General features: G+C 48.9%; 1 protein-coding gene across 2 annotated transcripts in view; it reads left to right on the plus strand.

The window, feature by feature from the left end:
* mettl16 (methyltransferase 16, N6-methyladenosine) overlaps positions 1–17292 on the plus strand; it is a 31154-nt gene that overhangs the window by 9551 nt on the left and 4311 nt on the right. For both annotated transcript variants that reach the window (XM_014214212.3, NM_001140193.1), the window contains 6 exon segments: positions 1904–2044; positions 2154–2269; positions 2512–2654; positions 8637–8706; positions 10656–10745; positions 16748–16924. In XM_014214212.3, the coding sequence (XP_014069687.1) occupies positions 1904–2044; positions 2154–2269; positions 2512–2654; positions 8637–8706; positions 10656–10745; positions 16748–16924 (737 nt within the window).

Consider the following 17292-nt stretch of genomic DNA (forward strand, 5'->3'; position numbering starts at 1 on the left):
AATACTATGTAAATAATCCATTACCTTTGATTCTCTTCATCAGATGTCACTTCCAGGTATCACAGGTCCATAACGAATGTAGTTTTGTTCAAAAAAGCTCATCATTTATGTCCAAAAATCTCCGTCTCGTTAGCACATGATGTAAGCCAGCCGGACTTCTCGTCATGAACGAGGGGAAAAAATATATTTCCGTTCGTTCAAACATGTCAAACGTTGTATAGCATAAATCATTAGGGCCTTTTTTAACCAGAACATGAATAATATTCAAGGTGGACGAATGCATAGCCTTTTATAACGTATTGGAACGAGGGTACCCAACATGAAGTAGCGCGCCAGGTGTCTAATGGGACATCACCGTTCCATGGCTCTTGTTCGGTCAGATCTCCCTCCAGAAGACTCAAAACACTTTGTAAAGGCTGGTGACATCTAGTGGAAGCAATAGGAAGTGCCAAAATATTCCTAAACCCCTGTGTTTTTCAATGGGATAGGTTTAAAATCAATACAACACATCAGGTATCCACTTCCTGTCAGAAAATGTCTCAGGGTTTTGCCTGCCAAATGAGTTCTGTTATACTCACAGACACCATTCAAACAGTTTTGGAAACTTTAGAGTGTTTTCTATCCATATATAATAAGTATATGCATATTCTAGTTACTGGGTAGGATTAGTAACCAGATTAAATCGGGTACATTTTTTTTATCCAGACGTGCAAATGCTGCCCCCTAGACCCAACAGGTTAACACCCGCCCACTTAACCCGGAAGCCAGCCACACCAATGTGCCGGAGGAAACACTGTTCAACTGACAACCGAGGTCAGCCTGCAGGCACCCAGCCCGCCACAAGGAGTCGCTAGAGCGCGATGAGCCAAGTAAAGCACCCCCGGCCAAACCCTCCACTAACCCGGATGACGCTGGGCCAGTTGTGTGCCGCACTATGGGACTCCCGATCACGGCCGGTTGTGATACAGCCCGGGATTGAACCCAGGTCTGTAGTGATGCAGTGCCTTAGACCGCTGTGCCACTTGGGAGGCCCAGTGCATTACATATGACCAAAGCCTATGGGCAGTATTGTGCTATGTAAGGTGCTATTTGGGGGACAACCTATAAGAACGGCTGCCTGACATTGAGCATTACAGGCTAGCAGAGAGGGGCTGCCTGGCACAGGTCTAGCCCAGGACACATATTAACAAGTCTTAGTTGAGTGCTGATATAGGATCAGTTTTGCCATATGAGATCATAATGAATATGAATTTAATTACAGGGGGGACCTGATCCTAGATCCGCACTCCTACTCTGAGACATGTTTTTAATACAGGCTGACTCTTACTAGTCCAAGAGTAGCTGGCTGCCCGTGTGCATCACAAACTGGCACAGAGACTGGCACAGAGACTGGCACAGAGAGGGGCTGCATGATGGTTGGCACATGCACCTTCGGATCCCACATGTACTGTAGGCCTATCTATTTCCTGTGGACCACTGGATATCACTGGCCAAATCCCCATCCACATGTCATGGCTGGTTTCCTGCTCTATCCATCAGAGAGTGTGATGTGTGTGTTCGTCAGTTTAGCTCCTCAGGGAGACGGACAGGTCAGTGATTGGTGACCCTGGTGCCTGGTCCATTCTGTAAGCTGATTGGAGCTGTCACTCTCCTGATGGATAGCCCCAGGGCATTACTCTCTCCCAAAGCTTGACCTGCGAGGTGCCATCTCACCCAACTCCACTGCCCCAGGGGACCTCACTGTGGTTGGGTAGATTGGAGGCCCTGGCCTCTGTTAGACGTGGATGATCTGATCATGGCTGTCTGGATCACCTCTTGTTAATTCATTATGGACAATAAGAGACAGCGGGAGTGGCATTGAATACACACACCCTGTCCCTCACGTAGTGTGTTATATCCCCAGGTACTGGAGCGTCCTGTATCTACCCACTGCTGGGAGCCTCTATGAACGGCTGGCACTACCTGGCTACTGAGGTAGATGACATCTGCTTTGACTATGCCACCAGGAACGTAGAGCAGAACAACCTCTCGGACCTCATCAAAGGTCAGTGGCAAGCTGTCCATTGGTAGCCGCATTGTAATGTTCCACTACTGAAAGGAAGATGGCTTGAAACCTTGTTGATAACGTGTCCGTGCCCTGTCTCATGTCCCAGTGGTGAAAGTTCCCCAGAAGACCCTGTTAATGGACGCTCTAAAGGAGGAGTCAGCCATCGTCTATGACTTCTGCATGTGTAACCCTCCCTTCTTCGCCAACCAACTAGAGGCTAAGGTAGGCCTCTTTAGATGGAAAGTGTTCTGAGAATCTGGAAAAACGCCTTTATAAATCACATTTATTCACTGTTTACCTCCCACTCTATTTTTCTCTTTTCCTTTCTTTACCTTTTCTCTGTCACTCCCTCTTTCTCCTACCCTTCACTTTCTCGCCCCATGCCCCTCTTTTCCTCTCCTTCTCCCCCCTCTTTTTGCCTCCCACCCTGTTCCTCCCCTCTCCCCCCGCCCTCTTCTCCCCAGGGGGTAAATTCCAGGAACTCTCGTCGTCCTCCCCCCAGCTCAGTGAACACAGGTGGAGTGACAGAGATCATGGCTGAGGGAGGAGAGCTGGAGTTTGTCAAGCGGATCATCCACGACAGCCTGCAGCTCAAGACACGCCTGCGGTGAGAGAGAGTGACACACACACAGGACGCGTGCGCGTAGTACACACAAACACACCACACATTGGTCCCCATCAGTACACTGGGTGTGGTGGAGTAGCGTTCAAGATCGCATCACGCTGGTTTCCAAATGAACTCAGCAAAAAAAGAAACGTCCTCTCACTGTCAACTACTATTTGTATGAACATAACAAGATTTTATCAACTGAGACATAATGAAGGAAAAAGGAAAGCGCACACTGCTCTTGATAGTATCACTGATATTTAATAAGCTTACGTATCGGCCTCACGGCCTTCGTCAGAGCTTTTCAACTGAGACATAAACTGAACAAGTTCCACAGACGTGACTAACAGAAATTCAATAATGTGTCCCTGAACAAAGGGAGGGGGGGGGGGGTCAAAATCAAAAGTAACAGTCAATGCAAGCTGGTGGCCACACTAGATACTAAGTACTGCAGTGCATCTCCTCATGGACTGCACCAGATTTGACAGTTCTTGCTGTGAGATGTTACCCCACTCTTCCACCAAGGCACCTGCAAGTTCCTGGACATTTCTGGGGGAATGAGATCCGGGCTCTTCGCTGGCCATGGCAGAACACTGACATTACTGTCTTGCAGGAAATCACGCACAGAACGAGCAGTATGGCTGGTGGCATTGTCATGTTGGAGGGTCATGTCAGGATGAGCCTGCAGGAAGGGTACCACATGAGGGAGGAGGATGTCTTCCCTGTAACGCACAGCGTTGAGATTGCCTGCAATGACAACAAGCTCAGTCCGATGATGCTGTGACACACCGCCCCAGACCATGACGGACCCTCCACCTCCAAATCTATCCCACTCCAGAGTACAGGCGTCGGTGTAACGCTCATTCCTTCGACGATAAACGCAAATCCGACCATCACCCCTGGTGTGACAAAATCGCGACTCGTCAGTGAAGAGCACTTTTTGCCAGTCCTGTCTGGTCCAGCGACGGTGGGTTTGTGCCCATAGGCGACGTTGTTGCCGGTGATGTCTGGTGAGGACCTTCCTTACAACAGGCCTACAAGCCCTCAGTCCAGCCTCTCTCTGCCTATTGCGGACAGTCTGAGCACTGATGGAGGGATTGTACGTTCCTGATGTAACTCGGGCAGTTGTTGTTGCCATCCTGTACCTGTCCCGCAGGTGTGATGTTCGGATGTACCGATCCTGTGCAGGTGTTGTTACACGTGGTCTGCCACTGTGAGGACGATCAGCTGTCCGTCCTGTCTTCCTGTAGCGCTGTCTTTGGCGTCTCACAGTACGGACATTGCAATTTATTGCCCTGGCCACATCTGCAGTCCTCATGCCTCCTTGCAGCATGCCTAAGGCGCGTTCACGCAGATGAGCAGGGACCCTGGGCATCTTTCTTTTGGTGTTTTTCAGAGTTGGTAGAAAGGCCTCTTTAGTGTCGTAAAGTTTTCATAACTGTGACCTTAATTGCCTACCGTCTGTAAGCTGTTAGTGTCTTAATGACTGTTCCACAGGTGCATGTTCATTAATTGTTTATGGTTCATTGAACAAACATGGGAAACAGTGTATAAACCCTTTACAATGAAGATCTGTGAAGTTATTTGGATTTTTACGAATTATCTTTGAATGACAGGGTCTTGAAAAAGAGACGTTTCTTTATCTGCACCACTTTCCTAGACCCCAAATATAATATAAAAAAGCCAGATTGTTATCAGTTGGTGTTGGTGGGTGTTTGTTCCTTACCTTCTGTTAAAAATGCACCCTTACATCCTAAATGAAAGGTAAGGAGGGATGATAGAGGGCCACTGATGGAGGAGAGCAGAACGATGGGATGGAGCTGTCACCCAGAGTTTTAATGAATTGGCACCAGGAGTAAACAGTCCCCCACCCCTCCCGGCAGTATCTGCATGCCCGCAGGGAACAGGTGTGTGTGTGTGTGTGTGTGTGTGTGTGTGTGTGTGTGTGTGTGTGTGTGTGTGTGTGTGTGTGTGTGTGTGTGTGTGTGTGTGTGTGTGTGTGAGAAAGAGTGACTTACATTTGATCACACTGCACGTGTGGTGACAGAGACAAGTGGCTGACTTGGAAGGTGTGTGATTGGATGTGTACGAGTGTGTTGAACTGTGTCACTACCATATTTTTGTGTGTAAAGATGATTGTCAACCACAGGAGAGTGTTTGTGTAAAAGATGAGTGGTCCTCGCAGAGGGAAAAGTGTCCATCTCTTTTCTCATCTCTGTGTCTGTTTGCCTGCATGTGTCTGTGTGTTCACACCAGTGTACTTGTATGGTGCGCTTGGCTGGTGTTGTGTGCCTGCCCTAGTCTCCCTCTTCCGCTTCTGTTCTTTCCTCTCCTCCCCTGCAGTGTGTGTAGTTTGTTTGGGGCCGGGGCCAAGGCAGCAGTAGCAGGCTGTCACTCCGCACACTGCATGCTGGGACAGCAGAGCTACCGCCAGGTGTCCACGGAAACCAAGCCAGCCCCTCTGATTGGTCCTCTGAGACTCACGACCCCCCCACCCCCCCTTCAACAACACTAAACTGTAATTACTCTCACCAGACTATCACACACAGATACAGTCATACACACACCCCAACCACCAGCCAGAAAAGTCCCCCTTTTCAACGAGATGCCCTCTGCTAGTCATGGTCTTTTATTGATCTGATAAACACTAGCTATGTGGAGGGTAATAACGCTGTAATCACCGGTCTTTGTACTCTTGGAAGGAATAGCTTGAAAATAAATGTACAACTCTGCCAAGAATCTGACTGCTTCTGTCTGACCCCCTATGGGATATTTTAGTTTTTGGGGGATGGAAGGTCTTACTGGAGGAAGGAAGTGGGGAAGCGTGTGTGTGTGTGTGTGTGTGTGTTAACATGAATGTTCAGCCTCCTCTCTGCATGACAAAGTGGGGAACATCTGGGGATATTACAGGTCCTCAATAATTCATGGTGCCACTTGAGGCGAGGCCTTTGTGCCCCTACCCAAAACCCTCTCACCCCCACCCTTCCCACCCTTACCCAAAACCCTCTCACCCCCATCCTTCCCACCATAACCCAAAACCCTCTCACCCCCATCCTCCCACCCTTACCCAAAACCCTCTCACTCCCACCCCTACCCAAAACCCTCTCACCCCCACTCTTCCCACCCTTACCCAAAACCCTCTCACCCCCACCCCTACCCAAAACCCTCTCACCCCCACCCCTACCCAAAACCCTCTCACTCCCACCCTTACCCACCCTTACCCAAAACCCTCTCACCCCCACCCCTACCCAAAACCCTCTCACTCCCACCCTTCCCACCCTTACCCAAACCCTCTCACCCCTACCCAAAACCCTCTCACTCCCACCCTTCCCACCCTTACCCAAAACCCTCTCACTCCCACCCTTCCCACCCCCACCCCTACCCAAAACCCTCTCACTCCCACCCCTACCCAAAACCCTCTCACTCCCACCCTTACCCAAAACCCTCTCACCCCCACCCTTACCCAAAACCCTCTCACCCCCACCCTTACCCAAAACCCTCTCACCCCCACCCTTACCCAAAACCCTCTCACTCCCACCCTTCCCACCCTTACCCAAAACCCTCTCACTCCCACCCTTACCCAAAACCCTCTCACCCCCACCCTTACCCAAAACCCTCTCACTCCCACCCCTACCCACCCTTACCCAAAACCCTCTCACTCCCACCCTTCCCACCCTTACCCAAAACCCTCTCACCCCCACCCTTCCCACCCTTACCCAAAACCCTCTCACCCCCACCCCTACCCAAAACCCTCTCACTCTCACCCCTACCCAAAACCCTCTCACTCCCACCCTTCCCACCCTTACCCAAAACCCTCTCACTCCCACCCTTCCCACCCTTACCCAAAACCCTCTCACCCCCACCCTTCCCACCATAACCCAAAACCCCTCACTCCCACCCTTCCCACCCTTACCCAAAACCCTCTCACCCCCACCCTTACCCAAAACCCTCTCACTCCCACCCCTTCCCACCCTTACCCAAAACCCTCTCACTCCCACCCTTCCCACCCTTACCCAAAACCCTCTCACTCCCACCCTTACCCAAAACCCTCTCACTCCCACCCTTACCCAAAACCCTCTCACCCCCACCCCTACCCAAAACCCTCTCACTCCCACCCCTACCCAAAACCCTCTCACTCCCACCCTTCCCACCCTTACCCAAAACCCTCTCACTCCCACCCCTACCCACCCTTACCCAAAACCCTCTCACTCCCACCCCTACCCAAAACCCTCTCACTCCCACCCTTCCCACCCTTACCTAAAACCCTCTCACCCCCACCCCTACCCAAAACCCTCTCACCCCCACCCTTACCCAAAACCCTCTCACTCCCACCCCTTACCCAAAACCCTCTCACTCCCACCCTTACCCAAAACCCTCTCACTCCCACCCTTACCCAAAACCCTCTCACCCCCACCCCTACCCAAAACCCTCTCACTCCCACCCCTACCCAAAACCCTCTCACTCCCACCCTTCCCACCCTTACCCAAAACCCTCTCACTCCCACCCCTACCCACCCTTACCCAAAACCCTCTCACTCCCACCCCTACCCAAAACCCTCTCACTCCCACCCTTCCCACCCTTACCCAAAACCCTCTCACTCCCACCCTTCCCACCCTTACCTAAAACCCTCTCACCCCCACCCCTACCCAAAACCCTCTCACTCCCACCCTTCCCACCCTTACCCAAAACCCTCTCACCCCCACCCCTACCCAAAACCCTCTCACTCCCACCCTTACCCAAAACCCTCTCACCCCCACCCCTACCCACCCTTACCCAAAACCCTCTCACCCCCACCCCTACCCACCCTTACCCAAAACCCTCTCACTCCCACCCTTACCCAAAACCCTCTCACCCCCACCCCTACCCAAAACCCTCTCACCCTTCCCACCCTTACCCAAAACCCTCTCACCCCCACCCCTACCCAAAACCTTCTCACTCCCACCCTTAACCCCACCCCTACCCAAAACCCTCTCACTCCCACCATTACCCCTTATGCCAATATGACTAGCCAAGTTCGAAAATATGATCTTGCAGTGTTTAGCTTTCACAAGGCAATTCAGAGAAACCGACTGTAATTTTGGTAAGCATAGAAAGGAGTCATGAGTGCATTCAGGTGTGTGCGCCCCGGCGAATTCTCTTCACAATAATCACACAGCCTCATTCTCTTCAGAACATCCCAGGGTGTGACGCCATGTCATCTTGTAACTGTACATCAAACGTAATGATCCTAAATGTTGACATTGTACACAGCATGCACACAGCATGCACACAGCATGCACACAGAGCAGTGCACATGTGGCAGTACACAATTTTCGGGGACTGAAAGCACTACTTTCAGAACTACTGGCTAAGAAGTATACAAAGTACCGGAGAATCTCTTGAAAAGATTGTGACATTACCATAACAATAAACACGCCATCCTCACCATACACAGCATTGCTCATAGATGTATAGTATCTAGGCCTAATTAATCTAGACAGGACGGGCAACCCAACCAGACGAGGTTCGTCATGCGTCGTTTAGTTTTCCAATACAGATTGACTCACTGTTGGTTTGTCTATTTTTCCCTGCTAGGTTTGTCTCTGTGTGTTTCTCATGCTAAGTTACTCTGTATTTATCCTTGCTGGTTAGTACTGAGGCTCTATATGCTGTTCTATTGATTACAGTAGACTTATCTCTTCATTGCAGAGGAAAGAGATTGATCTGCCCTGCCATGGGCTGGACTTCAAAGCTCTGTTTCACCATAGAGACTCATACTGGCCCTGTTGTCTCTCTCTCTCATATATATTTATATATGTAGTAATTACAACTAACCTCTTTGCCTCAGAACTATAGAAAGTCAGTTAGGATGGTTTTCCATGGAGGGAAGCAAGAGGTAGATCCTATATCTGCCGCTTGTTTGATCGCAGGCAGGGGTTCATGCCCAGCGTGCTGGACTCTCTCTCTCACACACACACTCCTAATAGAGTATTATTCTTCCAGGTGGTACAGTTGCATGCTGGGAAAGAAGTGCAGCCTGGCACCTTTGAAGGAAGAGCTGAGAAAACAAGGGGTGAGTGCACAAACACACACACATCTGTACGCTCACACAGACCTGCATATATTTGAGACAGTCTTCAGAATGGGAGCTCCGATGAGGAGACATTTTATGCTCATACATGATCTTATACACACAGCACTCGCAAACATGTACAACACACAGATGCTCTGTACTGTACCTAGCCCGGGTACAACACACAGATGCTCTGTACTGTACCTAGCCCGGGTACAACACACAGATGCTCTGTACTGTACCTAGCCCGGGTACAACACACAGATGCTCTGTACTGTACCTAGCCCGGGTACAACACACAGATGCTCTGTACTGTACCCAGCCCGGATACAACACACAGATGCTCTGTACTGTACCCAGCCCGGGTACAACACACAGATGCTCTGTACTGTACCCAGCCCGGGTACAACGCACAGATGCTCTGTACTGTACCCAGCCCGGGTACAACGCACAGATGCTCTGTACTGTACCCAGCCCGGGTACAACGCACAGATGCTCTGTACTGTACCCAGCCCGGGTAGAACCCACAGATGCTCTGTACTGTACCCAGCCCGGGTACAACGCACAGGTGCTCTGTACTGTACCCAGCCCGGGTACAACGCACAGGTGCTCTGTACTGTACCCAGCCCGGGTACAACGCACAGGTGCTCTGTACTGTACCCAGCCCGGGTACAACGCACAGGTGCTCTGTACTGTACCCAGCCCGGGTACAACGCACAGGTGCTCTGTACTGTACCCAGCCCGGATACAACACACAGATGCTCTGTACTGTACCCAGCCCTGGCATGTGTTAAAAATATCCTGATTCCCCATATATACCCAGTGATAAGGTGAGGTAATGGAGGGTTGAATGAGCTCCCTCCCACCATCTCTAATACCACCTCTGAGACGGAAGAGGGGGATCAGATACCTTCTGAACCGTAACGGATCAAGCCTGGCTAATACGCTGGCTAAGCAATGTCACAGCCCAGACCTGATTGAGCTGATTTCTATTAGCCTTGCGTGACTGAAACGCATGGCAGGGCCTACACACAAACATTCATATTACACACACGTACGCATACACGCACAGACATGTAAGTATGCACACACACGGTAGGTCAGTGCCACTAATGTTCATTAGCGCCATTATCCTAGCTATTAGCCCCTAGCACATGACTGCTAACTGACTGACTATAGAGCTTAGTCTCCAGCCCTGTGCCAGTCGCTTACCTCCGAGATTACGAGACTCATTCACTGGGGATGACTGGCACAGCAGCTCCCATGGTGTTAACCACACACACGTCAATCACTGGGGGAGGACCATCCCACAATCCCATGCTCCTCCAGAGGTGTCAGAGGGCTGTCGCTGCTCATTAGTGTTAGTGCAGCCTTGGCCAGAGTCCAGCGCAGGCAAGAGGGTGGGGGTGTAATAGGAGACCTAATTAATATGCTAATGCTATTTGCACCCTGTATCTCTCTCTCTCTCTCTCTCTCTCTCTCTCTCTCTCTCCATCTTCCTTGTTCTCTCTCGCTGCTTGGTTCAGGGGGTGTTTAGGGGTCAACATGGCGCTCTCATATAGGGATGCGTCTTCTTGCCTCTGAGTTTCATGTCCCTGACCTTTGACCTGCATCCCTGGAGCACATTCCCCACTGAAACCCACTGCTTATTGATTGTGTGTAGGGAGGCGGTATCGAGTGGATACTATTCAAGAGTCCTTTACACTGATCTTCCAGGTCCTTCATGCTTATTGGAGGCTCTTCTCGCGAGTGCTCAGCTCTGGCACTAAGCGCTGTATGTGTAAATGTGTCCTGTTCACACCTTGAAGGATGTCGTGCTGCTCTCCTTCACCTGGACATGCTGGGAATGTGCCTCTGTAGAGCTACGTGTGTATTGCTATGCTTGTTGGTGTCGTCTGCTCCATTAGCGTTGTCTAATGTTCTCTGTATCGGTCTGTTTCCGTTCCCAGGTACCCAAAGTGACCCACACGGAGTTCTGCCAGGGACGGACCATGCGCTGGGCTCTGGCCTGGAGTTTCTATGATGACGTTACTGTTCCGGTAAGCTGGCTCTGGTGGGTGGTTCCCCTCGGGTCCTCTCCCAACCAGTGGTGGTTCTATACCATTTCAACTGGGGGTGCCAAGCTGGGGCCAGTTGTACTGTTAGAGGGGCCAGTTACATTAGACATTATTGTTTTCTTCACTGCATTGCAGGCATTAGCAGGCAAAAGACCATGTTCATAATCATTAGTGTTCTGCGTTGCCACTGTCTAATAACGGATGTAAAAAAAGAACGATAGCAAAAATGAGTTATGTAAAAATGATTTCATACTCCACATTTAGGGGGGCCACAAGGGGGTCCAAAATTGTTGTCACAGGGGCACTGGCCCCCCCAGAACCGCCCCTGCTCCCAACCAGTTCATCTATAGTAGGAGAGAAGGAAGGCATAAGCATGGCATCACCTCTCTCCCTCATTCCCAGTCATCCAGAGCCATGTCCTAACTACACCCTGCTGCTTTTCCAGACATTCCCAGACGTTCCCAACCTCCCCACACTTCCTTAATAATGCATTCCCGGCCCATCCCACTCCATTCTCCAGCCAATTCCGTAAGAGAACACAGGCAGCACTCAACCCACCCTCTGGGGAGATGTTTGCGTCCCTCCCCTAATTTGTTGTTTCAAGGCAACAGTTGCCGGGGCAGGAGTGTGCACACACGCACGCCATGCCATTAGGCTCTTGGGCCACTGAGGGAGTGATAGAATGAGAGGGAAGAGCGAGCAAAGGGCATCAGAGCTCAATATAAGAGTGTGAAAGATGGAAATATTGGGAATAAGAACGAGAGTAAAAAGGCAGCTAGAGAGGCCTGGGGATATTTTATTTATTTAACCTTTTTAACTAGGCAAGTCAGTTAAGAACAAATTCTTATTTACAATGACGGCCAAACCCGGACGACGCTGGGCCAATTGTGCGCCGCCCTATGGGACTCCGAATCACGGCCGGATGTGATGCAGGGATTCGAATCAGGGACTGCAGTGACGCCTCTTGCACTGAGATGCAGTGCCTTAGATCGCTGTGCCACTCGGGAGCCCAATGGAAAGTGGAGTGTTGCAGTATATGAAGACTCCTTTGGTGTCAGTCAAATTCTTGTAGTCTCGTTTGCCTTTCACCACAAAGGCAGCTGAGCAAAAAGATTGGCCTACATTTTACTGCCCTCTCTCCTCACACAGTGGAGCACTCCATTACCAGGCAGACTGGGGAGGAGTGTGTGGGTGTTCTATGCATGAATTGTGCATATGACTGTGTGTGCAGGTGAGCGTACAAATGTGTCTGTGGCCTACTTAACCCATAGTTTACTAGAGCAGGCACCTGTGTGTACTAGTAACTAGCTTCCCCGTGGCACCACTGCCTGTGTTTTCAGCACAGCCTGGTGATTGAATCAATAGCTCTGACATCTGACTGATGTGTAAGGCAGGAAGTGAGTCTCACCAGCCACATTGACAGAATCTGATCCCTTCATTACACACAGAGAGCGAGGGGGAGAGAGAGACATACTGAGGACGATAGAGAGAAAGGTACAGAGACCATAAAAGGAGACTTGGAGAGGGAACATGAAAATCAAAGCTCTCTAGCTCTTGTTGGTATCTGTGTTCTCTGAGTGTCATGTGACAATGTGGGCCTACAGCAGGGGGCGTGTCTGGCATGCAGGAGAAGATTTACAGCAAGGGGCATGGTTAGGGAGGGGTCAGAGGTCAACAGGAGCAAGACCCTGGTATTGAGGTTCTGGGAGGGGGCTAGCCCTAGCTAGGTTCAATGGCCATCTCTCTTCTGCTGATCTGTCTGTCTGTGTGGTCAGTAATTGAATATCAGGGGAGCCGTGCTGGGGCTCTGTTTGTTCAGCTGAGCACCCAGGCTTGAGTCCTGGTTAGAGAATTGGGGCAGACTGGCTGCTAGAGAGAGAGAAACAGACAGACTGGCTACACTAGACGACTAGAGCGAGGTGTGGTCAAAACAGAATACAGAATGCTATTTTTCGTGTGTGTGTGGACTGACCACACATTTGAGTGTATGAGGAGGTGGGAGTGGGTGAGTCAGGTTAATAATGGAAAGGGAAAAAGAGGGAAAGAGCAAAGATGAATCACTGGAGACCAAAGAGGGAACTTAAAGCCGTACACACACAGACTAGATGAGGAGAGGTGTTCTTTCCTGTCAGTGGTTTTTGTGTATGTGCTTGTGTGTAAGTGTTTTTCTGTGTGTATGCTTTTGTTTGTGTGAATCTGTGTGTGTACATGCATATGAGTGTGTGTAGTGCGTTACTGTGTGTATTTATGTCAAGGATATGCTGTACAGACGGGCTACAATCCTTGATGGATTGTATAGATTTTTTTATTCGTTTGAGCTGCAGGGGCTTACTGAGCAGAGAGAGAGGCTGGGAAACAATCATAAACGCATGAAGCAGCTATAACCAGGCCTGGCTGGTATAGACTCACAAGACAGACCTGGGTTCAAAAACTATTTGCAATCTTTCATTTGCTTTAGCTTTCTTAGAGTGCCAGATGGGCAGGGCTAGTAGTTTTGCGATTGCCTGGCTCAAAATAACCAATAGAACAATCTTAATCTAGCCCAACTAAATGATAAAAATAGTATTTGAATCCAGGTATGAGACTAGACACTGTCAATTCTTTCTCCTATTGACTAGTCTGAACACCTTTTTTCTATGGAAGGATAATACATGAATTAAACATCTCATAGATAACTGATCTAAGACCAGTTTGAAGGTCGTAGTCCAGTCCTCCATTCTGTGCTGACTAGGTCAGTTGGCCATATTGTCTGAGTGACTGACTGACTGACTGACTGCAATGTCATTATTGCATTGTTTCACTGCAGACCCGATCTGGTGCATTTAAATAGGATTTTATGGACCAATGAATAAATGTTAACCTATAGCACTGTTTAAGGTAGAGAGCCCTGGGGTATTATTATGTGGGGACTTGCTAAGGGAAGGAATGCTTCCACTATAGCAGCGTGGCAGCTCTGAGGCAAGGCACAGCAGGGCCAATGTCATTGCTGAGGTGTAGGACATGGACGGAGCGCCCCCTTGTGGTGTGTGTTGATATTACCAACTCAATTTTCTTATTGGTATGGTTCTTTGCCTTCACAATTAAATTTGTTGACACAAAGATGAGCTAAGGAGGATAAAGAATAGCAGTCACAGGGAGGGAGAGACAGGTATGCAGGTCATGACTCATCCCTGGCCTAAATCTACAGGAGTCCAAGACTATCTCTCTCGCTCTCCATCAATCCCTCTTTCACACACTCACTGACATTCTCTTTCATTCACTCATTGTCACGGAATGAGTGAGCAAAAGTATTTTGCTTCCTCTTCTCTGTCCGCTCTTCTCCTCCTCGCTTTCTTCCCTCATCTGTTTCTCTCCTCCTCACTACATCTTCATCCATCATTCCCCAGCTGTCCAGAGGGATTTCCATGGTGACTAGGAAAGTAGTGGAGCAGGTTGAGAGCTTCAAGTTCCTTGGCGTCCACATCACCAGCAAACTAACATGTTCCAAGCACACCATGACAGTCATGAAGAGGGCACGACAAAACCTATTCCCCCTCAGGAGACTGAAAAGATTTGGCATGGGGTCTCAGATCCTCAAAAGGTTCTACAGCTGCACCATCGAGAGCATCCTGACGGGTTGCATCACTGCCTGCTTTGGCAACTGCTCGGCCTCCGACCGCAAGGCACTAGAGGGTAGTTCGTACGGCCTAGTACATCACTGGGGCCAAGCTTCCTGCCATCCAAGACCTCTATACCAGGCGGTGTCAGAGGAAGGCCCTAAAAATTGTCAGACTCCGGTCAGCCTAGTCAAAGACTGTTCTCTTTGCTACCGCACGGCAAGCGGTACCAGAGCGCCAAGTCTAGGTCCAAGAGGCTTCTAAACAGCTTCTACCTCCAAGCCATAAGACTCCTGACCATCTAATCAAATGGTTACCCAGACTATTTGCATTGCCGACCCGCTCTTTTACGCTGCTGCTATCTCTTATCTATGCATAGTCACTTTAATAACTCTACGTACATATTACCGGTGCCCCCGCACATTGACTCTGTACCGGTAGCCCCTGTATATAGCCCCGCTATTGTTATTTACTGCTGCTCTTTCATTATTTTTGGGGTATTTTCTTAACTGCATTGTTGGTTAAGGGCTTGTAAGGACGCATTTCACTATAAGGTCTACACCTGTTGTATTCAGTGCATGTGACAAATAACATTTGAAGTGAGACTTCACTTTAGAAATGATTGTTCACTCAACGTCGTCAATGTTTAAGCTTGTGTGTGTTTGTGCATTCTTTTGTTTCAGTTTCTCTGAGGGTGTGTAGAGTACTACTTGTGTATTTTTTTCAAACCTTTCTGAATTTAAAAGTAATCATCTAGTTTTTCAAAAGTATCTAATCTGATTACAATATTTTTGCTGGTAACGGATGACAGTTACCGGTTTTTGGTAATCCCATAATGTGACTGATTAAATCCGTTACTCCCCAACCCTGCCTGTGTATGTTTAAGTATTTACAGTGCATTTGGAAAGTACTTTTTCCACATTTTGTTACATTACAGCCTTATTTTAAAATTGATTAAATATTTTCCCCCCATCAATCTACATACAATAACCCATAATGACAAAGCAAAAACCTTTCTGAATTTTGGGGAATGTATCAAAATAAAACTGAAATCACATACGAGTATTCAGACCCTTTACTCAGCACTTTGTTGAAGCACCTTTGGTAGCGATTACAACCTGGAGTGTTCTTGGGTATGACGCTACACGCTTGCCACACCTGTATTTGGGTAGTTTCTCCCATTCTTCTCTTCAGATCCTCTCAAGCTCTGTCAGGTTGGATGGGGAGCGTCGCTGCACAGCTATTTTCAGGTCTCCAGAGATGTTCGATCGGGTTCAAGTCTGGGCTCTGGCTGGGCCACTCAAGGACATTCAGAGACTTGTGCCGAAGCCACTCCTGCTTTGTCTTGGCTGTGTGCTTAGGGTCGTTGTCCTGTTGGAAGGTGAACCTTCGCCCCAGTCTGACGTCCTGAGCGCTCTGGAGCAGGTTTTCATCAAGGATTTCTCTGTATTTTGCTCTGTTCATCTTTCCCTCGATCCTGACTAGTCACCCAGTCCCTGCCACTGAAAAACATCCCCACAGCATGTTGTTGCCAGCACCATGCTTCACCGTAGGGATGGTGCCAGGTTTCCTCCAGATGTGACGCTTGGCATTCAGCCAAGGAGTTCAATCTTGGTTTCATCAGACCAGAGAATCTTGTTTTCCATGGTCTGAGAGTCCTTTAGGTGCCTTTTGGCAAACTCCAAACGGGCTGTCGTGCCATTTACTGAGTGGCTTCTGTCTGGCCACTCTACCATAAAGGCCTGATTGGTGGAGTGCTGCAGAGATGGTTGTCCTTCATGAAGGTTCTCCCATCTCCACAGATGAACTCTGGAGCTCTGTCAGAGGGACAATCGGGTTCTTGGTCACCTCCCTGACCAAGGCCCTTCTCCCCCGATTGCTGAGTTTGGCGGGTGATCAGCTCTAGGAAGAGTTCTGGGGGTTCCAAATGTCTTCCATTTAAGAATGTTAAAGGCCACTGTGTTCTTGGGGACCATCAATGCTCTGTAAATAAGGTATATGTTTTTTGTTTTAAATAAATATGCAAAAATGTCCACAAACCTGTTTTCACTTTGTCATTATGGGGTATTGTGTGTAGATTGCTGAGGAAATTGTTATATTAAATCCATTTTAGGATAAGGCAACAAAATATAGAAAAAGTCAATGGGTTTGACTACTTCCCGAATGCACTGTATATTGTGCATTTACCAGCAGTCTTCCACACTGTCATCATGAATCACCCTTTTTATCTGGGCAGGTTTAAGATGGATTCACTTTTTCCATATAAATGTTTTACCTACATTGAAGTATGACTACATCTTCACCAGAAGTTTTTAATTACCTCTTTCCGTAAACCCCACAATCTGTAAATTTGATATTTTATTTCTCTCTCCATCTCCCTCCTCTCAGTCTCCACCCAGTAAGAAGAGGAAGCTGGAGAAGTCTCGTAAGCCACTGACCTTCATGCTGCTTCAGCCCACAGTGAAGGAGCTGCAGTCCCAGGCCTCCTCGATAGGCTGTCCCTCCAACCCCAGGCCTGTAGAGACCATCACTGCCTGGCTGGAGAAGACACTCAGTGACCTGAAGGTAAACACATACAGGGTTTTTTCTGGATCAAAAGGGGGCTTAGGTGGTGGGAGTGGCCGGGCCGTCGGCGCAGCTGAATTTGTTGCAGGCCTGCGGGCAAGAACATATTAAAGGCACACACCTTGGCAGGGGAGAGCAAAGTTTGCTGTTTTTAAAGCTAATTTCCTCAAATCTACACTTTGCCATGGAGCTGAGAGAACATTTTGCCGTTTTAAAACAAATATCCTGTAATTCTACGCATTTTGCCATGGCTTATGCTGAGTTTAGTGCTGAGCGATTCCGGCTTTTTGAGGTCAGTACGGTTTCCATTTGATAATACTCATTTATGTTGTTGAATTTTCCCCAAACATAAGGCTTTGAATTTAGGC

This window comes from Salmo salar, chromosome 09 (assembly GCF_965601325.2).
Source record: "Salmo salar chromosome 09, fSalSal1, whole genome shotgun sequence".
Lineage (NCBI taxonomy): Eukaryota > Metazoa > Chordata > Actinopteri > Salmoniformes > Salmonidae > Salmo > Salmo salar.